General features: G+C 34.1%; 4 protein-coding genes across 10 annotated transcripts; 2 read left to right on the plus strand and 2 right to left on the minus strand.

Moving 5' to 3' along the window:
* The first annotated feature begins 3,035 nt into the window (after positions 1-3,035).
* Positions 3,036-7,340, plus strand: LOC133696489 (probable 6-phosphogluconolactonase 1). 4 transcript variants are annotated; one of them, XM_062118686.1, is made up of 4 exons: positions 3,036-3,308; positions 4,576-4,749; positions 4,835-4,970; positions 6,247-7,340. In XM_062118686.1, exons 2-4 carry the CDS (start codon positions 4,577-4,579, stop codon positions 6,739-6,741), a joined length of 804 nt encoding a protein of 267 aa, XP_061974670.1. In that variant the 5' UTR covers positions 3,036-3,308; position 4,576; the 3' UTR covers positions 6,742-7,340. The 4 variants fall into 4 exon arrangements, with proteins under 4 accessions (XP_061974670.1, XP_061974669.1, XP_061974671.1 ...); XM_062118685.1 differs by lacking the exon at positions 3,036-3,308 and adding an exon at positions 3,431-3,810; XM_062118687.1 differs by lacking the exon at positions 3,036-3,308 and adding an exon at positions 3,638-3,810 and having other exon boundaries at positions 6,250-7,340.
* On the minus strand, positions 3,941-10,664 carry LOC133696643 (uncharacterized). Its single transcript, XM_062118886.1, has 3 exons — positions 10,295-10,664; positions 9,521-9,651; positions 3,941-4,024 (listed from the first exon to the last, which is right to left on the minus strand). Exons 1-3 carry the CDS (start codon positions 10,599-10,601, stop codon positions 3,941-3,943), a joined length of 522 nt encoding a protein of 173 aa, XP_061974870.1. The 5' UTR covers positions 10,602-10,664.
* Positions 10,665-12,030: 1,366 nt separating this feature from the next.
* LOC133696007 (cytochrome b5) lies at positions 12,031-15,456 on the minus strand. Of its 4 annotated transcripts, none has more exons than XR_009842587.1 (4): positions 15,240-15,456; positions 13,014-13,080; positions 12,447-12,890; positions 12,031-12,322 (listed from the first exon to the last, which is right to left on the minus strand). XR_009842587.1 is itself a non-coding variant. In XM_062118005.1 (4 exons), the coding sequence occupies exons 1-4, from the start codon at positions 15,324-15,326 to the stop codon at positions 12,225-12,227; spliced, it is 330 nt and encodes a 109-aa protein (XP_061973989.1). In that variant the 5' UTR covers positions 15,327-15,456; the 3' UTR covers positions 12,031-12,224. The 4 variants fall into 4 exon arrangements, 2 of the variants coding, with proteins under 2 accessions (XP_061973989.1, XP_061973988.1); XR_009842588.1 differs by having other exon boundaries at positions 12,031-12,364; XM_062118005.1 differs by having other exon boundaries at positions 12,813-12,890.
* A 2,048-nt stretch (positions 15,457-17,504) lies between these two features.
* Positions 17,505-21,070, plus strand: LOC133696644 (cytochrome P450 85A1-like). The gene is made up of 9 exons (XM_062118888.1): positions 17,505-17,698; positions 18,825-19,146; positions 19,379-19,528; positions 19,627-19,872; positions 19,966-20,052; positions 20,151-20,229; positions 20,324-20,430; positions 20,515-20,639; positions 20,776-21,070. The coding sequence occupies exons 1-9, from the start codon at positions 17,505-17,507 to the stop codon at positions 20,861-20,863; spliced, it is 1,398 nt and encodes a 465-aa protein (XP_061974872.1). The 3' UTR covers positions 20,864-21,070.
* Positions 21,071-25,207: the final 4,137 nt, after the last annotated feature.

A 25,207-nucleotide genomic window follows, 5' to 3' on the forward strand; every position in this document is an offset into this window, starting at 1 on the left:
AATTAATCACTAATTAATAAATAAATCATTTAATTAGTGCTTTAGACTAATCAATCTATTTCCAAGACAAGCTCCTCGCTAGCTAGATTGGACTTTAAGAAGAGAGTACTTTTCAAGATCCATTAATTTGGCAATCTTTAATTTATCCTCCATTTTCTTTTCTCGCTTCACCTAATTTAATTGACCATTGTATACCAACCACACTTTGGAGCAATTATATACTGTATTTCCATGTACAATGCCATAAAACTAGCTAGGGGTAGGTAAGAATACGGCGGGTGAGTATGTATAAATTTGGAGTATACGGAATGGAAACAACTTGAAGAAAGAATCTCTACTTTGTACAGGAAGAAATTAGCGTAAACTTCTCTACACTACGTTCGTTCTAACTTTAGTGATGATGGCTGAGTGGATTAGTTTATGTCAAAGGCATCGTGTTTGATTTTGAAAACTTACTTTAGCAGTTGAAAGTATAGAATTTAGCTGAAGTTAGATCCCAATATGCTTGTCTTGCTTTAACTTTAATTATTCCTAATGGACGCATCGGAAGTGCTCATCAATGGTGAGTACTGATACTCATTTTTACGTTTAATGTTGTTTTCAGCCGTAAATTGTCCCTTGACCAATCCTTGTTGGCTTCCATTAATAAGAGAACAAGTTTTTCAATCAACGCTTTTGACGATAAAATCATTTAGTTCTAGAAACAGCAACGACGCTTTGAATTCAAACTTTTTGTTGAAAATGATGAGCGGATAACTGTGAAACCGGTTTGAATTGTTACTGCTGGTGCTGGATATCTTTTAAGAAAATAGCATTTCAAAGTATGGTTTTGTTTGAAATGGAACAGAGAATTATCAATAATAACTCGAGAAGGAGCTGACGGGAAATGGAACAGAGAATTATCGCCAGAAACAATTACACATAGTGTTTCTTCTGTTGAGCAAGATGATAATTTCCTGTTTTTTAATCACAGTCATAATTGTATGAGACCACTAAACATGCCACCAAACCACCATGGAATTAATGATTGACAATTGTGGATCAGAAGTTACTTTCACTGCTAAAGTTTTTATTATTTCCATTACTCGCCCAAAATCTCCATTCCTCTCATGCTTGAAAAGACAGTATGGTCTTCTTTTCTACATCAGCTAAGCCTGCCGTTACTTCTTGATGAAAGGCATCTGTTACCATTTTTATATGTATTATTATGCATTTCTATGCAAATAATTACGTTAAGGTAAAATGTAATAATAATCGGATTAAATTGAGATATCTCTCTATCCCAGTAGAATAGATAGATTGATTAAAAATTAAAAAAAAAACATTTCTCTTACTGTAAGGTGCTTTGGATAATGAGAATGGTTGGTCAGGGATGGCAAACGGCCCAAGTCGGGGAAAAAGATCCCAGAAATCTTATATTGGATATTATATCAACTCCCACACATTGTTCTTTGAGCAGAAAAATATATGAACTTAATTGTTTTTTTAAAAAAGATATAGTAGTAAAAATTTATACTCAAATCTTTTGATAAAACATACATATTTTAAGGTATCTAATTAAGAAACAAAAACTATTTTTTGGAATAAAGGGAATAGGATTTAGCAGTTACCAGGCGCATATCATATACACGTTGGGAAGTTGGGAGGCACGAAATCTCGCTCCAAACTTGACTAGATTTGTCTTCAGAAGCAAATTCTAGATTGGTTTTAAAAGAATATAAAAACAATGGTTCCTTTGCTTATTAATGGGGTCATGACACCTCATTGAATTCTAATCTCTAAACTCAAATTTTCCAACCAATCAGCCCATGGCTTCCTCTCTTCGCAACCATGATGAACAATAACATGGAACCTCCTAACTTTTCCCTTGAGTGAATTCAAAATGTTCTTTGCCAAGAACTTCATTATAAAATTTGAAGTGCTTGTTAGTAAGAGGGAATTACAAATTTATATTCTAGCCAAGACCAGGGGAGAAGAAGATTCAAAAATAAAAATGTGAACTAGTGTTCGCATTATAATATGAGGATAATCACCCCCCCCCCCCCCCCAATCACCACAGCTAGAATAGTTTTTTTTTTTTTCATTTTTTATTATCATCATTATCTTTGAATTGTATAAAAAAAGGTTTAATAAATTTGTATTTTCCTTCTTGCCATTTTCTTTCTCCTGTGAAAAAACAAGTGCTAAAGATGAGAAGTTCTCCTCGAAGAAGGTAGCCAGTTGACAGGGCATGGTCGGAGGTGTTTATTTTATTGGTCAAGGTTGTAATCGAAAGGGTAAGATATCTGGCAACAAGACATCATTTCATGGTTCCTCTGCTACTGCCTCAAAGGGGTAAACAATGTTATGACTCCATCAGGATGTAGTCCCTTTTGATAATGCGATAGATTCCTGAAACTGGGCTCCTTATATTAACCAATTCTTGATTTGTCATCATGTGGGGTTTTGATTTGTTGGTGCTTTTTTTATGAAAAGAACTTTTACTTCCAAGACCCCTTCCCTTTCTCTCCGTTCTGCAACTATTGCTTGATATTGATAGCATGAGATTCCAAACTTCTCTTGATATGTTCATCATTAATTTCTTCTCTCTCTTTTATTCTATGGTGGTGGAGGAAGTTGGAGAAACTAAAGAAAATGATGGCTGACATGATATATCTTTAATACAAACACCATGAAAGATGACATAAAGTTTGTTTATGCCAAATAAATAATTGCTACAAAAGATTATGATGGCATAGTTAAAACACTTTCAACTGCGATAAAAAAAAATTATAAATACATTGCTTAGGAGACTGCAAATTACTATAGTAATATAAAATATATAATATAATCATGCTACCCACTAAAACTATATTATATGTATATATATACATAGCTTGTAAATGTGTGCAAAATTTTAAATTCTGGAAATCATTCTGGCCGCCCATTGTAAATCGATAGCTAGCATAAAAGCACTGTACGTGCATCATGATTCAATGTGCAAGATTATACATTACACGCTCCTAGCTGGTGGAGGAATACATGGGGATCAAGGTTCAAGAATTTGAGAGAGGTCAAGTGTGAGACAGACGCACAAATACATTTGAAAACTTAAAAAATTAGCTGGTTTTTGGGGGAGAAGCGAAAAGAAACCCAAAAAAAAATAAAAAGGAAAGAGAGGATTTTCTAAAGAGAAAAAAACTACCATAGAACTGGGAAGGAAAAGTGATTGCTTGTACATGATAAAGATCAAAGAGACTGAAGAAAGAAGTAAGGAGAAAAAGAGAAAGGAAGAAAATCCCTTGGTGAAAGAAGAAAAAAAGAAAGGGGTAAGTTTTAGCTATCAGTGAAAGAAGACGAAAGTCTCTATAGGTACATTTGTCATGAAATGATCAGGACAGGTTTTTGGTGTCATGAGACTCTCTTTCTGTCACAAACTCTGTGAGCTACTCTTGATTTATCCATTTATTTATTATTTCCAGAAAAAACAAGATAGACCAATCAATACCAATCAGTACGTGTCAACAACAAAACTCAGTGGTTTTTATATTACATGTATCATTGGTAATTAATAATCTTGTTATTAAGAAAAAAAAACATTTTGGGGGTAGATTAGATGTAATGGAATGGAAGTAGACAGGAGAGGATCAAGCATTTGAGAGATTCTCTCATTTACGTAAAATATATAAAGAAGAATAGTAGACGCAGAAGAGGAGGAGGAAGAAGTTGTAGCAGACAGAATTTCTTTTGTTTTTTCTGTCTAAATTTATCCGTTTACGTTGTGTGCGTGTGTTTTGTCACGATCATTGGATACACGTGGAAACCTACAAGGTAATATTTGTTCTCTTCTAGTTCTTCTCTACTTCTGCTACAACTTCTTCTTCTTGTGCGTCTACAGCTCTTCCTTTTATTATTATATATATATGTATACTCAGAGAGAGAATAGAGGCTGACATGCATATTAATAATCTCGTGTTTGTGTCGATAAATACCCTTCATCATCACCATCTTCCATTTTCTTTTCTTTCTCTCTTTCTCCTTCTTCCTTGTAAGCACTTGTTTCCATGTATTATTGCGAAAGTCTTTTTCTTTTTCCTTTCCTTTTCCTTTTCTTTTCATTTATTTTGAGAAATCCGTATGCGTGTTTGTGTTGCTTTGGTTTATTGGTGTAATGGGGCATGATATAATTTTGTAATGGTTTTTCTGATCTGGGTTTGGTTAATTTTTGAGAAATCTCTCTGTTTAATGTATCTTCCTTCTATTTTTCTGGCACTGATATTTGAATTATAATGATCATGCCATTTATAGTTGGATTTCCATTTTATATTTGTCAATTTGGACTGAATGTATCAAGTGATTTTTCTTGCTTGCTGTTTATATGAGAGAATTTTGCTGTTTCATGAGTTTTGTATTGGATGATTTGCCAACAAACTGCCACACTTGGTGGATATTTGACGTTATGGTTCTCTCTCTGTTTTTTCTTTAATTGTTGCCATTAAGTTGTTTATGTTTTGTTGCTCCTTTGAACATAAATTTGTTTCCTGGTGTTCATTTGTTAAATATGTTAATGATTGAGTTGTTAAACTTGTTGTGTAGGATGGCTCATTCTAGGGTTCATAAAGATAGAGGAGAGTTGAGGATTCATGAGAATTTGGATGAGCTTGGCACTGATTTGGCAGAATATATTGCTGAATTATCAGAGGCGTCGGTGAAGGAGAGGGGTGTCTTTGCCATTGCCATATCTGGTGGTTCTCTCATTGGCTTGATGGGGTATTTATGCAATTTCATTTCATGTTTCCTCATTTTTTGGTTTTATGATGTTTGTGTGTTTGTTTAAATTTCTGGTGGACAACAGGAAACTTTGTGAAGCTCCTTATCACAAGACTGTAGACTGGGCTAAATGGTACATATTTTGGGCGGATGAACGTGTGGTGGGGAAAACTCATGCTGATAGCAATTATAAGCTTGCGAAGGATGGTCTTTTGTCCAAGGTTTGTGCCGTTGTTAGTTTCTTATATATACATATATAACTTTCCTTTTTCTACAAGAATGCTGTAATCAGTTTCCAAAAAGACGGAAGGAAATTGAACTGAAGTATTTTAAAGTGGCTGCCTTGGTCAAGCATTTGCTGCATCTTGATTTCTTTGCTTTGTTCACCAAATAATCAAGTACCAATTCTTCTGTTTTCGTGTTAAATCGGCAAATGCATTGGTTTTAACGTGACGCCATTGTTAGTATAAATCCACCTCCCAAATCTTGTCTTGATTCCATGCAATGCTTAGGTTTTCCTGTTTTGGGTGGATAATTTGCATTTATAATTGATGCCAAGTCTCTCATGAAACCACCTCATCTAGTGATTAGCTGACTGTAGACTTCTGGTGTTGTGATATTGCATTGAATAAAGAGTACTATGAGCTTCATGTTTCCATTTTGTGTTGTTGCTTGCATTTTCATTTTCGAGTCTATTTTAATTCTTCTACAATGTCTGTCTTCTTTTCAAACCCTCTGGCAAACCACTGCTATCATCCAATATCAACATTTTTGCAGTTCAATGAATTTTGCAGCTAAAAAAGATGTCTTAGGAATTGGGCTTCTATATTTCTGATGCTTTTGTCCATTTCTACTACAAACACCTTAAATAACGGGATAATTTTGAGTTTCTACATAGCACTAACCTCTGTCAAAGGCAGTTTCTGTGTATTTGTTGTTCATCTGCTCATTCATTCATGATCTTCTCTTCTCTTTTGTTATAAATGGACTATTTTTATACACTTCTGCTCTGCACAACTCAATACAGCTGAAAATGCCACCTACTTTGGACTGGCTTTTTAAAATCGATCATTTTTTCCTTTTGTACTATGGAGACCCATATTCCAGAGTAGATCTTCGACAATCATCTTCCATTTCCACCTCAGCCACTCTTCTTTCTGTCTATCTCAATCCACCATCTTAAGCAGCTTCTTTCATCTTGTATCCAACAGATTCTGTTCAATGTAGTTGACATGGCAGAAATATTGAAAATTTTAGAACAAAGGCCTTATTCAAGGTGTTCTCTTTGCGAACACTGCAGGCTTTTTCGGGCTTCACATTCCTTGTTGCGAAGGGTGGTTGTGAAAATTACCCTACTAGTACTAATCTGAAATAAGAGTTGCATGAATATGAGCATTAAATAAAAATGAGATCAGAAAGTTGATGTTTGTCTCTATATTGTGTGATTATGCTTTGACAGTCACCTACGTTCTTATCATTGTATGTATGCTATGCTAGCAGGTGCCCGTGGTACCCAGTCATGTGAATTCTATCAATGATTCAGTGTCAGCAGAGGAGGCTGCTGATGACTATGAGTTTCATATTCGACAGTTAGTGAAAACACGGACAATTAATGTGTCTGATAATAGTGACTGCCCCAAGTTTGACCTCATCCTTCTTGGAATGGGTCCTGATGGTCATGTTGCTTCGCTATTCCCTAACCACCCAATGCTTGACGAGAAATCGGAGTGGGTAACTTTTATTACCGACTCCCCCAAACCCCCACCGGAGAGGATCACATTCACTTTGCCTGTCATCAACTCAGCATCCAATGTGGCCGTGGTTGTGACAGGTGAGAGCAAAGCAGAGGCTGTACACTTGGCAATTGATGATGTAGGACCGGACTACCTGTCATTGCCTGCACGGTTGGTACAGCCAACAAAAGGGAAGCTGGTGTGGTTTATGGACATGCCAGCTGCCTCAAAACTTGACGGTTCTCAATTTTCTGAGTAGAGTCAAGCTGTTACTGCCGATGTGTATGTTTGTATGTAGTGGACGGACTCAACACCCGTGGATCCTTTTCTTTCTATTAGCAGCCCCCCGCGTTCCCCCTCTTCTTTTCCCTTTTCTCTCGTTTGCTTTGGGTTAGATTCTCCATTTTATCCCCTCTTGTTCAGAGGAGTTGGAGAAGTGTGATATCCTTTTTGTATGAAGAATAAAGTTGGGGCCTCGGTGCAAAAACTTTTCCTGGTTCTGTTTCTTCTAGGATGGATTATGAAGGTGGGATAATAGTTCACGGGAGAGCCAGCCCAACGGGATGTTAAAAGAGATTCTGTCTTTTGCTTTACAGAGAGATTACAAGTTCCATGACATTCTGTAGGACTTCCCTTGCTCTCTCTCTCTCTCTTTTTTTTCTTTTTTTCTCAGATATAATTTGACTCTGGCATTTAGTCCCTACAGGTTGCATGCAAGCGAGCATTGACAGCAAGTCAAAAGGTTTACCGTTCACACCGAAATTCTCTGGCACCCTCGGGGCTTAAATCTACGGAACTGAAATGCTCAAATGCAGCATCAGATTCTATGCTATCTGATATTATTGTTGCTCTTTTTTCCCTGTTTCCGTCGGGTATTGTTCTAGTTCTTCAGAATAATTTGGTTGTGGAGCAATGTACTGGAATCAGCAGGTTCAACCAGGCATGCATAAACTTTGAGTTTCTTAACTGAAAAAAACAACCAACTGACATCGTACCATTTGCTTGTACATTCCTGTTGGACTTGATGATTAAGCCGTTGAAGGGAAAGTAAGCAGGAAAAAGAAAAAGGAGAAGATTGAACAGAAACCGAATCCTGCCTTAAACGTGACATCACTTTCCATGGAAATCATGATTAGCTTCTTCACTTACTACTCTCAATAACCATGAACTTAAATAATGGTGAGAGCATCTCTCGTCTCTTTCAAGAAAGGGACGGTACTTTTTTTCTCGATAAGTAACAATGGATGCTGCTGCTCGAAATTTATTTAAACAGGAAATGATATATATAACATATCATCAAACTATACGTAACTTGGGTGGTATACCGATATAATATAACTCAAAACATCATGCTAATATACAAGTCCACACATGATAAACTTGCATAAAAAGTAAAAAAATAAATAAAATTGTTGAAACTTAACAGATCTGAGCTCGGATCTACAAATATTATGCAAGATCTCAAGGGATAGGAGGCTTATGAGACGATATCCTTGAATGCTCTGTTAACTTCAAAGACATTGTTTAAACAAGCTTTGTTATTGTCTCTTCTACCACGATGTTATCGTATTATGCTCCAACTTTGATATCTCATTTTAATTACAAGATTTATATCTTATTTACCAGTTTTACTTTTTAGTTGAATAAAAAAATCAAGCGATTAGCTAAGAAAAAATTATGTCAGAACCAATTAATTTATTTTTTGTAATTATTTTTTTCATCAAAATAATATCATTTTTACTCCATGTACAATAAAAAAATCTAATTGACCCTACTAACCCTGGTCATTCGACCCAACCTATGGTTCAGTACATGATAGGGGTTGAATATCGGGTTGGGTTTTAAAAGCGATAAAAAAATAAGCACCAAATATAATATAAAAATTAAATAATGATGAATGAAATTAACAAAAAAAAAACAATTAATCAAGAAGAGAACTTAAAATAAAATAAATTGCAATGATAAAAATGATGAAAAATATAACAAAATAAAATATAAATAAAATGATTAGAGATTAAATTGAAAAATAAAACCCAATAAAAGAAGATCAAAAGCAAAATTAATAGAAATCAAAATAATAAAGATCATATTTAATAAAAAAACATAAAAAATAAAATGTCAATGACAAAATTAAAAAATAAATAAATCAAATTCGATATAATTTAGAAAAGAAATACTACTTTAAAATTTTATAAGACCAACATATCTTTTGAGATAAAAAAAAAGAAAAGAGATGAAAAAGAAAAATTATCATTAGAGTTCCACCGTAAAACAAAAAATAATATGTATTGACCCATTATATAAAGGGTGGCGCAAGAATTCAAACATCACCTTAAAGGCAATCAATAGTCACTGGAAAACACCGCAAGCTTCCTCAAAAGGGCACGAGTGCCTTTCATTTTCATACATACGCTAGCTATTTTTTTTATTTATAAAAGATCAGGATACCTTAACCCACACACAGTTATTTTTTTAAAAAAAAGAACATATTTTTACCCAAGGCAAAAAGGAAAAAATTCAGCAAATAATTATCAAATCACATCACCATAGATGTTAACAAGTGGAAAACGGAATGATTAAAGCAGCGGCACGAAAGGCAAATGCTCATCTATGAGAGTGTCAAATCCATTGGCACCCGCAAGCTCTAAAAAGAGAGTTTGTGAGAAGTTGCTTCCATGTATCCAAGCGAGGGAGTACGAAAAACCGTTTCATGACAGCGAGATTCTTTGTTTCACAAACAAACCTCTTCTTTTTATATATTTTTTATTTAAAAATATATTAAAATAATATTTTTATAATATTAATATTAATATATTAAAAAAACTATTTATTTTTGTGTTTTAAAAACGTTTTTTAAAAAATTAATTTTTGTTTTATTATTTTCAAATTATTTTTTTGTATTTTTATATTATTTTGATGTGTTAATATTAAAATTAAATTTTAAAAAATAAAAAAATATTATTTTAATATATATTTTTTAGAAAAAACCATTTTAAAAACCAACAGCCGATAAACAGGCTATTATTCTGTTTCAAAACCTTCGCTTCAGCCATTTTCTTCAAGTGCAAGTTCTCTGCAGGTTGCATTGCAGCCCTGTTCTCTGCCTGCATACGCTGCATTTCCTCCTCTTGCTGCTGCCCCTCAAACCATGTGTCCGCATCAGCCCAGGAACAATTTCAATCCCACGGACATAAGATCAAATTTGGAACTTCATAGTTCAGAAAAAAAAACGTTTAAAATTATAAAATGTCATCATGAGAATGACTGCAAACCCTCCAAGTTTCAAACAACTAATTGCAAGTGTTCATCCCAAAGGGAAGCAATGGCGTGTTCATTATTTTCACATCAAAAGGCTATTCTTTCCACCGGTATAATAATTATTTTGAGAGTCCAAATTTCTTTTTTCTTTGGTGATGCATTGTTTTTCCTTTCCTACCTCAAATCGAACGCCTAAAAACTGAAGCCAGCGCCAACATAATGTAGCAACGTCCTAGAACATGCAATTACACTGGAATTAACAAGCAGCCCAACCCACCATTGTCAACAGATTCAGGCTAACTCAATCAAAATCACCACACATTGCATCCCTTCACATGTACAAAGAACATCGCTTTTCGTTAACAAACCTAACGTGTATTCGCTCTTCCATCAACTTAAAAATACAAAATTTCCAATAGCCCCATAAACCCTAAACCTCGAAGGGGGGGAGGGGGGGGGCATGGCAATTGCTCTTGAAAACAATAATTTAACACAAGTTAAAAAACTAGGGTTCAAAACCAACAAAAAAGAAAGAATCAAAGAGAAATACTTGCTTGGTTGGGCAGCCCAACCCTGTTCACCACCCTTAATCTTCTCGGGCAAGGCGTAATTAACAGTGAGGGCACGACCATAGAGCTCAGCGCCGTCCATATTGCCCATGGCAGCAACAGCGTCCTCTCTTTCGAGGAGAGTAACGAAGCCAAAAGAGAGGTGTTTCTGTTTAGCTTGATTTAAAGGGGGTTTGACATCTTTAATGTCACCAAAAGGAATGAAAGCGGCGTGGAGTATTGATTCGTTTGCTTCCTCAGCTAATCCTCCTACGTATAGGGTGTTCTTCTGTACTTGCTGCTGTGCCGCCATATTGTTTCGTTTCGTCTCGTTTCTATCAATCAATCAAAATTCCTGCATTTGCTGCTATCTTCTGCTGCTGCTTCTTAAGAGTGTGTTTGGTATTGCGGTAGCTGTTGTGGTTATGGTTTGAAAAAAATTGTTTTAAAAAAAGTACTTTTAGTTGTGGTTAGTTTGAAAAAATAGATGTTTGGTTAAAACTGTGGTTGAAATTGAGGTTGAATAAAAAGTAGTTTAATGTGTTTGGTTACGAATGATTTTGAAATTAAGGTTATAAAATAATTTTAAAAAATATATATTAATATTGATGGTTTTAAATTTAAATATTGTAGAATTAATTACTCTTATTACATCATGAAATAAACAATACTTTATATAAAATATTTTTTATTATTCCATTAAATTATTTATAATTCCATTACGTACAAAATTTATCCGATAAGAACTACAGTTTTCATAATATTTTGAGTGTGTAATAAAATTAAATAAAATATTACCAGGTATAAATTTGATATTATAGTGCGAGTGAATTTAATTCACTATATACTAGTTTTTCAGGAAAAAAAATATTGTTCACGTAGTGCGAATGAATTTAATTTACTCTAAAAATAATTTCTTTTTTAAATGTAAATGTAAAAAAAAAAAAAGGTGCGTGAACAGTGCAAGTGAATTGCACTGTTCACGTGAACAATGCAATTCACTCTTGAACAGTGCAAGAGAATTGCACTGTTCGGTATTTTTCAAGTGAACAGTGCAATTCTCTTGCACTGTTCACTAAACAGTGTGCTGTTACACTGTTCATGCTAATTAAATTTAGCATGGACAGTGTCACAAAAGCAGCAATTTGCTGCTTCTTCTTTTCCTGCGTCTCGGACGCGAAAAAACATGGGGCCCATACACAGTAATATATGTTTTTTTGTTTACCAAACGAGTTGCATCTGCGTTTTAAACAAAACACAGATGCAACCTCGTTAACAAACGGGCTCGAAGACCGAGTACTTAAGGGGCTAATAGGAATTTCGATCAAATCACAAGTGGAAGCACTTCGAGTTATATTATTATGGCAGAAGTTTGAGAAGAGTTGAGATTTCTGCCGCCAATAAAGTATATTGGAACCAATATAAGCTTGTCTCTTTAGAATATTCCTCGGCTTGCTGATACACAATTCTGAGTTGCAGGAACAGAATATGTTGTCTGATAAGTTGTGAACATGTGCCTTTGGCAAGAGCTCAAGCAGCTTTATCCAGCTTGAGACACTCTTCCTACACTCCAAAACTGGAGGTTACGTTGGAAACTACGGTTCATGATCTTAAGCTGGTTATGCTGCTTGACGCAAGCCTCAGTGGTTCCCCTTCTCTTTTGAAAAAGGGTGACTCTGATTCCTATACAAGTTCGAATTGTATTCGACTTTACTTCCGCAACATCCTGTTGAAGCTGTATCTAGAGCAACCGTGGGAACTATATCATAGTGACTGGACAAAACGAGTCCCAGCATGAATGTGAAAAAAGATGTACAAATATGATACATCTTAAGTACGAAACAGTTCATCCTTCCAAGAGGGGGGAAATTAAAGGTCTAATTACCCCATCATCAAACCAAAAAATATATTGATGCTCATCTCTTTTGTAGAGCAACTAAGGATGCACTATACACAAAATCATCCTCCTTGCATCAAGGCCTTCAACTTCTCTCCGAGCTCCTAGTAGCCTTGGACCTTGATAGGCAACCAAGCCTGCGCAGTGCGCAACAAGTAATCATGCATTATGTAATTAACCTGTTTAAATGTAAACAATAATTAAAAAGAAACGAAGCAAGGTGCCAATAAAAGAAAGAACAGCAAAAACTACGTCATTTACCCCCCTTTCTTTCAATAATATTAGGCGTATGGCACTCCCCAATCATGCTTCAATCTAAGACCCGGTGTAGTCTTCCCAGTCTTTCAATTTTTTTATAAATAACAATGGGCTATTCTCAATCATCATTCCCCTAATTATTCAAAATTTGATAAAAAAAAAATGTGTTCCCTGCAGAGAGGATAAAAAAGGATGAGCTCCTCTACTTCTTGCGTAAGTACAAGAAGCCAACCACTGAGACACCAGCAATGGCTACAGAAACTGCCCAGTATTGCTTTGTCAAATCCTTGAGCTTCTGGGCATAATCTGCTTGTTTCTTGGAGGAGATTTCAAGTTCTGGGATAACTGTGGCAGACAGGTCAAGCTCACCAATGAAAAAGGTTTCTAATAGCTCTCTGGCGCTTTTGCTGTGCCCTGCATCTTCAAATTCATCCGTTGCATCTTTGCCTTCAATAACATTGCACAGTGTTAGACTAATAATTAATATCAATAATGCTACGTCATTACATACTTCTTGATATTTTTCACAATGCAATTTCAACTTCATACGATGAAAATGCAAGTAAATACCAGTTGTAGCAAGGATAACATCATCTCCACCAGGGTGCTCATCCAAGTATGAACCGACATCATAAACCTAGTATAAAAAATACATTTTAGGAAAACATTATGGAAGATGAGAAAGTCAGGAATTCATGTCTACTTTTGGTATGAATGACTTCAGTAAAGACATTAAGACCATGACTTCGTGTCTTTAAGAAGTAAGACATAATGATAACATTTCTTGTTTCGGTATATAACAAAATAGAATGTCAATTCGAGGACACAATCAAATTGATATGTGATTCAAAAGAAAGGCAAAATAGGTAGTGATTCAAAAATAAATAACATCTATGCAATAGAAACAATCTTTGCAATAGAAACATCAATGGCTACTCTGCATGTACACAACTCCATTGCATGCCAGCAACACAGGTGAAACATTTAAATCATGATGGTAAATCACCAAATATGGAGCATCTTTTACATGCCCCGAATTAGTTGGTAAAGTGAACACTCATGATATAGGCACAAAAGGCTAGCAGCAGAGAGAAAAATATATACAAGCTGGTGTCATCAATGGTATCCAAGAAAGCATTTACTCCCAACTAACGCAAAGCATCATTTGGTCATATCACAACTGTTCCTGTAAAAAAAAATAAATCTAAACCACTAACTTGATGTTTGTTGCCATTATCATTATCCTGACACCATCAAATTCCACATAACTATGTGACAGCATGACTGCCCAACAAGATATCTGCATGTAACTTCAAACTAAAATTTCCTCATTGGCTCAAACCCAAAGTCAAGACAGGCCCAACCCACCCATGAGCAATCTCAGCAATAAAAAAGAGCAGACGAGAACAATAAGAAGATTCACGTATGAGAGAAAATAATTGTAGTCTATTGGGACCAAGGTAAACCTTCCATGGTGCAAACTGCTGATCACTATAGCAATCACACATAGAAACATCAAATTTGGCATGCGATAACAAAGAATTTAACAGGGACCATGTATACTTCATACAAGTTTATTATAAGATGTAAGGAACTAAGGAAGATAACAGATGCCAAGCACCTGTCAAAGATGAATTAGCCCAAATGAGAGCATCTAATCGTTCTAGAGAGCCTATTAAAGCAACCAGACCAAAAAATTCAAATCACCCAAGGAGCCTTTATCAGCACAAACAGAGACATAGCATTGCTGGTTATATAACTCAGCTGGTAAAGTCTAAAGAAAGCTCAGCTTCTGCAACCTACATCAAATGGGTCATGAAGTTACAGGATATCGATAGTAAGTTCTCATAGACAACAAAAATTCAGACAGTAAAATGTAAAAGATGCTTGGTCAGTGGGCTTACATCCAGGAGGCAAGGTGTGACAAATTTACAACAAATACAAGTGCTTTTTATCTGTTGTTGTTTAAGCGGTGGTACTCGGTACAGGGTGGTTCGTTAGAGCACACAAAGCATTTCTAGTCTACTCATTTTCCAACTGCATACTGCAACTAAATTGGGCCACCCAGACTAATGTTCCAAAGCATGCTAGCGACAGATGTTTGCAATCCAATTTTTATCAAGAAAACATGTTAACTTTTAGTTCAAGTCAAGGGCGAAAGTTTCAATCAGTTTAAATCAGATTACAGAGCAAACATTTTAAACAGAAGCGAAGACAAAGCCCTGCCAACCATTTGCAGTCTCTACAAATTCAACAGCTATTTGAAAATCATCCACACGTGTAGAAAGCATTTTTCTTTTAGTTTTCTTCAATTCTTCACCACACGGTTCCAAAAGGAGAAGTATGAAATGGGACATTCAAGCGAGTAATGGGATTTGACTTCTTTTTCTTTTTTTGCAAATACAGTAAATGTAACAAAGGGAAAAAGAAAAACAATCAATCCAATGGTGCAAATCTCAGTATAGATGCTAGTTAAAAAGTTGAATGTAGCAAATTACGGATTTACTATACAAGATCCGTTTCCCATACGGAACAATAGTTACAAAGGGCATGTGCGTCCAAACACTCTGAACCTCATGGAAACACTCCAAACTCTAGAACAAAATAACAAAGACCTAAATTTTCTAATGAACTTAATATAATGCTCATCTAAATACTGAACCCTTAAGATTGAAATCGTATCACAAAACAATAGAGGTACCAAATCCAGTAAAGTTTGTGTAAGCATAGTAAAAACAGATTTACATCACTTGAGAAAAGAGAAGAGGAGGGGGGGATGCCAAGGCTACTACCTACCTTGCCATCAATAACGACCCAGCAATCTTGAGGAGTGTTGTGTTGGGCTGCCTCTTGCATCGTGTACAGCTTCGTCAGGGTCGGCATCCTGTTTCTGTTTCTACTCTTATTATTATTAGTCAAACTCTCTCTCTCGCCCACTCTTTCTTGGAAAGGTTTTTTCTCTGTTTTCCAGAAGGTCTTTTCAACATCAAACTTCTTGGTTGAAATCTTCTGTTATTAGCGGGTGGTCGTTTAAGTAACGGATAAAATAATATTTTTTTTGTTTTTTAAAATTTATTTTTATTTTTAATATATCAAAATAACCCAAAAATATCTAAAAATTTTATTTTTAAATAAAAAATAATAATTTGTTAAAAAATATACTTTTAAAACACGGCTTACATGAATGTATTTAGTCTAAATTTTTTTTAAATATATTAAAATAATATTTTTATTTTTTAAAATAATTCAAAATATTAAAATAATTTAAAATAAAAAAATAAAAATTTTAAAAAACACCGGTATAAACACGTTTCCAAATTTATAAGCTCTTTGTAATGATTGATCGTTACTTACCAAAAAAAAAAGTAATGATTGATCGTGTCACTGCTGAGTGCGCCCCACAATTTTATCACCGACCAACCCTAGCAACGACCACAAGCCAAGCTAACTTACGTGGAGAAAGGGACGGGGGAGATGTGGCCATCTCTTCAAATCTCAATGTGCCGGAACCCTAGGTCCATTTTCAATTTCGGGCTTCAAAGACTCCAATTTTGTTTTTACTCCTATGATGGACCAATGGGCCTTGAGGACCCAAGATAACCTCCTTATCTAATATGAAACCTTAAATAACTTGGAAGTTTAATGATTTTTTCTTATTGGGCCTACAAAACTTTAGCCATCTGATGGAACTGTCTTCTGTTTTGAATAAATAAAATTTCCGACAACAAAAAAATTCATTTTCATCCTTTGTCTTCTATAGTATATACTGGATAACCCTTGAGATGGTTTTTGACTTTTGAAGAGAAAAATTAAAATAAAAAATATATTAAAGAACTGGAAAAGAAAAGATTTTTCGTTTTTTTTGTTTATTTTTAAAGAAAATAATTTATTGTTAAAGATTTTTATTTTTATTTTAAACCATAAACATGTCACTTAGCTAGTTTTTGACTTGGTCAACTAATACATCAAACTTGGGGAGACTAATGAAGAAGGTTTTTTTTTTAAATTACTTTTCTTAGTTATTTTATTTTTTTTATTTAGTTTAGAAAAGTAAATATTATTGTTAATAATTTTATTTTTCTAGTTCTTCAAGGACTTATATTGCTTTTATTTTCAAATTTCTTAATTTTTTTAGGTTAGTTTTTGGATTTATTTAAAGAATTATAAATAAACCATTTGAAAAATAATATTAATTAATAAAATTATAAATTAAGATTTCGTGTGAGAACTCTATTCAACTGTAGTTCTATTTTTTTAGTTTGTTATCTGTTAGTATATTATTTTTAAGTTTGTGTAAGTGATTCAAAACTAAAAAAAAAAATGAATAAAAAAATATGTCAGGATAGAATTGAACAGACCATGCCGGGATGAAAATTCTAGTCATTTGGGCTGAATTCCAACCATTTGGGCTGGCATTCCTCAATTAGCTGGAAAAAATCCAGATGTTTGGGTTGCCCAAACGGCTGTAATGTTTTTTTTTTTTTTTGTCCTATTATTATTAATTATGCCCCATCATCAACAGTAACTAAATCCTCTCAAGTCTCAATATCTCCATGCACTGCAAGCATTAATTAGCCCTGTATAGAGAAGAGACAGATTGGCGTTGTTTATTTTTGGTGCGAAAGGGAGGAGCACTGAACTGTGTGATTTTGTTGCCATTACAAGGACAAAAGTTATGTATGGCCAAATGAGCTGGATTTTTTTCCTTCTTTCTTTCTAATTCTGGTAAACCAAATCCTGTCAATACCTCCATGCACTGAAAGCATTAACTAGCCAACCCAATACATTTCCTAGAGACCGATTGTTGCTGTTTAGTCTTGGTGCGAAAGGGAGGAGCACTGAATTGCATGGTTTTGTTGCCATTATAAGAGCAATAGCAACATTATTTGCGTAGGTGCATGGCCTGGCCGATACATATATCGTCGGCTCTCTTTTCTTCTGTGTCGTCTTGTAATACTTGTCCAGGGAGACCTCACATTGCACCTCTAGCGAAACATCCGAGCTAGCCATACAGCTTGCAGCATTCTCTAGATTGTGTTTGAGACTTTCCTGGGAGCATCAATGGCAGTGCTATTGGCTCTGGCTTCTTGGTTGTTTGTAGGATTATTTGTCTGCTTTGTCTTTGCCTTGAAATGGAATGAGATATGGTATGCAAGGAAAGGGTTGCCACCAGGGACAATGGGGTGGCCACTCTTTGGTGAGACCGCAGAATTTCTAAAACATGGACCTGATTTCATGAAAAAACAGAGAGCAAGGTGTGATTTTCCTGGTCCAAAATTTCTTGTTGGGATATTAGACGTCAGAGAGTTCAATCATCAAGTTGTCTTCCTTTTGATGATCCACACGCAAAAATTTCATTGCAACTAAAACCAAAGTGTTTTATAGTAATTCTATCACTTTAGAAGTAGCCTGTAGCAAGCAGAGTACCTTCACGGATTTACTTCAATTATTTTGCTATTTAATAATTTAAAGTTTTCTTCTTTTTTTTATGTCTTCATTTTCAAAAAATTGGATGATGATGAGTAAGGGAATCTGACCGTTAGATTAATTTTGTTAGTTTTGCATAAAATATTTTAAGGGAAATTAATGTTTTTAGATTTTCTTATGTATGTTTCCAAATGTGTTTTTCAAAAAAAAAAATTTCATGTGTTTGTTTCGAGTAAAACATTTTATAAAAAAACTGATTAATATAAAATATTTATAATTAATTTTTAAATTTAGTTTATTTGTTTAAAAACATTTTCAACTCATGAATAAAGTTAAGTAAAATATTTTATGAATAATCATCTAATTATTTTCATTATCATCTTCATCTCATTATTACTTTTTATTTTTTTTATTTGTAATTATCACCATCATCTCATCATTTATTTTTTCATCACTATCACAATCATCTTATTATTACATCGTTTACCATCATGGCTATTTTTATTACCACCACCACCTTATAACTATTATTAAAAAATATTTTACATCTAAAACATTTTAATATTTTATGGAAAACAATCTCGGCCTCTTAAGGTTCCATTTTTTGCCCTGAATGGAAACCCCTGTAAAACGTTATTCCATGCAGAAACTGTCGCCATAGTAATTTCTCTAGAGTGTTTTGGAGCTTAACAAAATTTAATTTTGAAATTTGATTAGTCATCATTCATCACACGTTCGGCAGATTTTGTCTAATAAAACTTGTTTTATATATATATATGAACTATTCTTGTGATATATTCTGCTGAATATGAGGTTGCAAATCTCTTTCTGGAAAAAAAAAAGGTCATCTGCTAAGAGTTTCGTTCTTGCAACATTTAAGTTTTATTAAATGTTGGGATTTATTATTTAATTATGGAGGGATTTTATTTGGCTGACACTCTTTTGTCTCGACAGGTACGGAAATTTATTTAGGTCACATGTTTTGGGCTTCCCTACCGTTATTTGCACGGATCCAGAGCTCAATAGATATATCCTTCTTAATGAAACCAGAGGGTTAGTTCCTGGCTATCCTCAGTCCTCGCAGGATATTCTAGGAAAACACAACGTTGGTGTTGTGACTGGTTCTGCTCATAAATACCTAAGAGGGTCGCTACTTTCCCTTGTTAACCCTACCATGATCAAAGACCATCTTTTGCTGAACATCGATGAGTCTGTTAGATCCTTTCTTGCCAACTGGGAAGGCAAAACAATTGATCTCCAGGACAGAACCGTTGAGGTTTGTGTATACAAGCTTTAATGTTTTGGTATATATGTTACTCTCCACTGTAATGTAAGAATTTCAATCTTCAATTGATGATGGCAAAACCAACTCTCTTACATTGAGATCTGGTCAATAGCTGAAGTTCAGGCGATTTTTTTATAAAATATTATTTGTCAGTATTGCATGACACTCCCTTTTTATTTCTGATTTTGATAAGTATATCGAGGTGTATTGATTCTTTTTTCAGTTCGCATTCGTCATTGCCTTCAAGCTGATCGTTGATAGTCAATCGAGTGTGATTTATGATAATTTCAAATCAGAGTTTGATAAGCTAGCAGCAGGGACAATTTCACTGGCCATCAACATTCCAGGCACTGCATATCATTATGGAATGCAGGTTCATTATTGAAGACTTAATCTCATCCTGTCACCGATTTTTTTCCCCAGGTTACAGCAGAATTAACTTTTACATGTTGGAACTGTTGTCTTTTACAGGGAAGAACAAGGGTTGTCAAAATGTTGAGACAAGTCATTAAAGAGAGAAGAGCTTCTTCAGGAGTCCACAGTGATATTCTTGGCCAAATCATGAGCTGTGAAAATCAAAAATACCATTTGACCGATGATGAGATGATCGATCAAATTATAACAATGTTGTACTCGGGTTATGAAACTGTCTCAACTACTATAATGATGGCCCTTAAGTATGTCCATGATAACCCTAAAGCTCTCCAAGAACTAAGAGTGAGCCCGATATTTTAACATTGATCAGGCTTCAAAATTATGTCATCATCGTACTTGGTCATGAGAATTCTTTGATTTGATTTATTCAACCAGGAAGAACATTTAGCCATTCGAGCAAGACGAAAGCCAGAGGATCCAATTGACTGGGATGACTACAAGGGCATGAGGTTTACTCGCGCTGTAAGCAATTTGAATATAATCAACACCACCGCCCTGCTACTTGGAATTTAAATGCACAAAATTTGTTTCTGAGCTTTTTACGGTCTCCTTCGGTGCAGGTGATTTTTGAAACCTCGAGGCTGGCTGCAGTTGTTAATGGTCTACTGAGGAAGACAAATCAGGATATCGAACTGAACGGTATTCGTTTGATTGATGAATCCTTGTTTCCCACCAGCATTAATACGCGCTCTTGTATATCCGTAAAGTAATGTTAGTACATGGAAATCTTCAGGGTTCCTTGTTCCAAAAGGATGGAGATTGTATGTTTCCTTGAGAGAGATCAACTTCGATCCAATCCTCTATCCAGAGCCTTCAGCCTTCAATCCATGGAGATGGATGGTAAGAAGTATTTTCTAGTTCTTTTCTCCCCTATGTGACGCTCCGTGCAAATTCAATGAGAATTTCAGTCAAATGCAATGGCAGGATAATGGCTTGGAGAATCACAACTACTGCTTTGTTTTTGGAGGAGGAACCAGGCTATGTCCTGGAAAGGAACTGGGCATGGTTAAAATCGCAACATTCCTTCACTACTTCGTCACACAATACAGGTTGCTTACCTCGTTTTACCAGTTTAATTCTATTGCTCAACTCTCGACCGATAAATTCCTTCATTTCTCTCTTACCTTCTTTATTATTGTTGTTGTTGTTATTGTTAATGAGATCATTTTTTTTTTCTGGTTTCAGATGGGAGGAATCCGAGGGAATAGAGATTGTGAAATTTCCTAGGGTTGAAGCACGTAATGGACTGCCCATAAGGGTGTCAAAGTATTGAAGGCCCGAAAAGAGGAAGATAAAAAAGAACACACATTGCAGGCGACACATTGAATAAGCAAAGCATGTGGTTACATATTAACATGCGCGAGGGTGAAACTGCTCCTGTTAATTAATGATATTGATTAGAAATACAGGTTTTAAATCATTTATACCGAGAAAGTTTTTTTTAATAAATATATTAAAATAATTTATTTTATTTTTTAAATTTATTTTTGATATTAATATAAGATCATAAAATATAATTAATTTGAAAAAAAACACCCTAAAACTTTGCAATGTAGTTTTTAGTCTCCGTTACCTGTTGAGATGAAAATTCTATCATTTACAGGTTGCAAAGCAAAAAGAAAATGAAAATGAAGACTGTACTGTTATGGGCCTACAGTGGAAGCTCGTGTTACATCTGTACTGCATAAAGAGTAAATGGACTGAATAGCCCATTACCAGCCCAAGAGTTTAAATAGTATGCATAATCCACTAATCCTCCGAATAGAGAGATTAATTAATTTAATAAACCAGCCCGTGGCACTTTTTTCAGAGATGGCCCCATTACTGTAATTGTAGATTAGTAATGAAGCTGAAGCCTAACACGCTGACGGCCTCATTACTGTAATCGTAGATTAGTGAGCTGATGGGCGAATCAAGCATTGCCAATCCTTTTGGTCAGGTTTAAAGAAATGGAAATTGAATATCCTAGGCCATTATGATTATTATAATTATATGATTAATATAGATGATAAAGGCTTATTAAATTGGCCACACCCACGCAACGGGAATTGAGCATATGTTTTGGCCAGTTTTATAGACCATGAAAAGCTTGGTTTTCATGCGAAGTTTTTTCTCGATTTCATCAGAAATTATACAATGAATGTATTTTTTTTAATTTAAATTTATAAATGCGAGGTAGTTTCTAGATTAAAAATGTGAATTCAACGTCAAATATCACATACCGGTGAAGTCTTAGATTTAAAAGAATAATCGAAGAGATTCTAAATTTACGGGGGGTGGTCTGATAGTTACTGTCAAAATTTAAATCTTGAACTAAATACAAGAAGAAAACTGTTATGAACTCAACGTCACTTGGCAAGAGTTTTACTAAAAACTAATTACCAAGCATTTCAGCTATATTACGGAATTCATCATGATAGTAATTATTTTAAGTTAACATTTTTCTTTTGAAAAATTATGTATAAAAACCCCATACGCTGATTTATGACCTCTGTTGTCTGATATTATAACTTGTCGCGTGAGTGATTTAGGAAATCATCGTGTCAGAAATCTTGGTGAAATTTTCGCGCACAGCATCATTTGTTTTTCTCGACAATGTGGTGCTACACGCACGCACACATTTAAATAACTTCTTGAGAAATCTTAACATTGGATTCATGGTATCTACAAGTAGAGTCCACAAACATCGGATTTATGGATTCATGAGATTTCTTAGAAAGAATATTTGATAAAATCTAACATAATTTTTCATATCAAATTCAGCGAAAGGAACTATTTGCAGATTTTTGTGACGAGTTTCATCCTGTAATTAGTAGTTTTGTTTTGTTGGTTTGATGTTTGAAGGTTGTTCCGAGGGGGGATTTAGACTCACGAGCAAAGCGCCGGAGGCAGCTGGATGCGGACATACTTGTGACCGGTCATGCCCATCAATTCACAGCTTACAAACACGAGGGAGGCGTTGTTATAAACCCAGGGTCCGCCGCCGGTGACTACGGCAACATTACCTATGATGACTGATGTCAACCCAAGCTTTGTCCTCGTGGACATTGATGGCCTACGTATTGTGGTGTCTGTTTACGAGCTCATTGATGGTGGGGTTCAGGTCGACAGGTTAAAGAAGACAGCTGCCACCACTCACTCTCCGTTCATTGAATCTGCAGCCTGCAGGATTTTTTCTTTTTGTTCCTTTTTCTTTTCCTGGTACTGTATTTGCATTAAAGTCAAAGAGTAACTATTTGCAAGTAAAAACCGATCTATTTTACAAACCATATAGCATTTGTAAAATGTATAATACTAATTCAACACCATCCCGATATATATATATTCACAAATTGTTTGTATATTTAACTGGTTTTCACTTACTTTTTCCATATAAAAAAATGTTTGAGTGACTTTGCCCTTTGTATTCTATACATATGAAAAGAAGAACCCCCACGCCTCCAGCAACTCAAGCACTGTTTTTTTTTCTTGTGTAAAAATGTTTTTGAAAAATAATAATATTTTTATTTTAAATTATTTTTTTTTATGTATTTTTAGATTATTTTGATGATCTAATATCAAAATATAAATTTTAAAAACTAAAATATATTATTTTGATCTATTTTTAAATAAAAAATACTTTAAAACTCACTCTCCAGCAAGAAAAAACCACTAATTCACCATTACCGGTCACACTAATTAATAATACAAGGTTTTAGATTTGAAAAATATTAATCTCACGCTTCTTACAAGACATCCAGATGGAAAGTCACAGAGACTCACGTAGGAGAAACATGTCCAAATTATCGGCGACCCTCCCAGTCCCAGCAGTTAATTTGGTTAATCAAGAACCAAACCAAAGTAGACTGATTCCTTCTTCATTTTATTTAGCCTGGAGATCCATTCATGCAACAGAAACATTACGAACAGAGATCAAGAGCAAAACATCAGTTTCCACCATAAAGAAACTCGTTGCTGGTAAGAAAACCCATCCATCGCAGGTTTTATTTGGCCACCCACCATTAACAAACTTAATTACTACAATATTTCATTTAAGTGTTAGATCTCATAACGGGGCAAATCTGCCATTTAGATTCCCACTAGTTATGTGAGAAGTAACGTTCGCTCGCAGGTTAAATATTTTAAATATTTATAAAATAAATAGTGTATACAAGTTTTTCCAAAGTATCTTTATAATTTTAAAAAATTAAATGTAAATTAAAAAATTTACGCATATATGTAATCAAATAAACTGAGACTATACGTGCTAATAAATAAATAAATAATCATTAACGATATCTAAAAATAAAACTTGAAAAATCAAGAGACATTTACCTGATTATATTTTCTAAATTTTATTTTTTACAATACTTTTATTCTATAAAGTGATAATAGAAATAGACAAACACACTAAATTGATTAAAAAATATATATTATGCAAGGCTACATATATATATATATACACACACACACACTATCTGAAAATAATTTTTTTATTTTTAAAAATATAATTTATTTATATAAAATATTAAAAAAATATAGATGAATTAGATAAACCTGTTTAAATATTAAATAGTCATAATTTAAAAGAAGCTCTCCAAGCAAAACAAAAGATAAAAAAGATATTAATCTAAATATATTAAAAAAAAAACATATAAAAAGAAGCATTCATGGAAGAAAAAAAAGTCAGATGCTGCTGGACTTGGCAAACCACGCTAGTCCGCCTTGCTTATTTTGTTAGGGCTTATGCGATTGAACCCTTTTTTTTTTGTTGCACTTGGGGTGGATGTCCCAATTTTTTTGCAAAACAAATAGATGATGCGTCATTTGATCTTGCCTAAATTTTAGCCGATGTGGCAGCTAAAAAATTAAAGATTAAGTCTTTTACCCAAAATCTGGTTTTCAACTTATTTTTGACTCACACCTTAAAAATCATGATAAACTTATCAGTGACCTAAAAAACAAAACAAAAATAATCTCAAAAACCAAAATCAACATGAGCTCATATTTGTTTTTTTTTTACAAACTTTAAAGATAAAAAAAATACATAATATGAACTCTCATCATCAAAATAAACAATTTGACACAAATATCATTGATTTTGGTAGCCTAATTTGGTGTCAATGACATGTTTCTCTCTCTACTATTGGAATTCGGTAACCTCTCTCTTTCCTTTGTCAACTAGAAATTAAAAAATAACAAAAATAAACTTTTGTATAAAAATTAAATTTGAAAAATATTGAGGTACTAAAATTGTATAATATACGTTAGTTTTTAAGTTTGAGGATCAAAGTGCATCTTCTTCAAAACTTACGATACACCATCCATGTTCGATGTTGTTTTTATTTAGATTCCTTTTCTTTTAATCCCATCATTTTATAAGAAATCAAAATCAATTGATATTTAATTATAACTCAATCACAAAAAAAAGTTTGAAAATCAAATTAAAAAAACAATAAATTTTACACAATCTATCCACGCAATATATAAAAAGATGAATAATGAAATCATGCATAATTGAAAACTCAGGACTTTTAATTTTATTCTTGATACTTAATATTTATCAAGTCAAAAGAACCTGAACCGTCTCCAAAATATTCCTAAAGATCAGGGACCTAAATGTAAAGATATTCTACAT

The sequence above is a fragment of the Populus nigra genome, chromosome 6, assembly GCF_951802175.1.
Source record: "Populus nigra chromosome 6, ddPopNigr1.1, whole genome shotgun sequence".
NCBI lineage: Eukaryota > Viridiplantae > Streptophyta > Magnoliopsida > Malpighiales > Salicaceae > Populus > Populus nigra.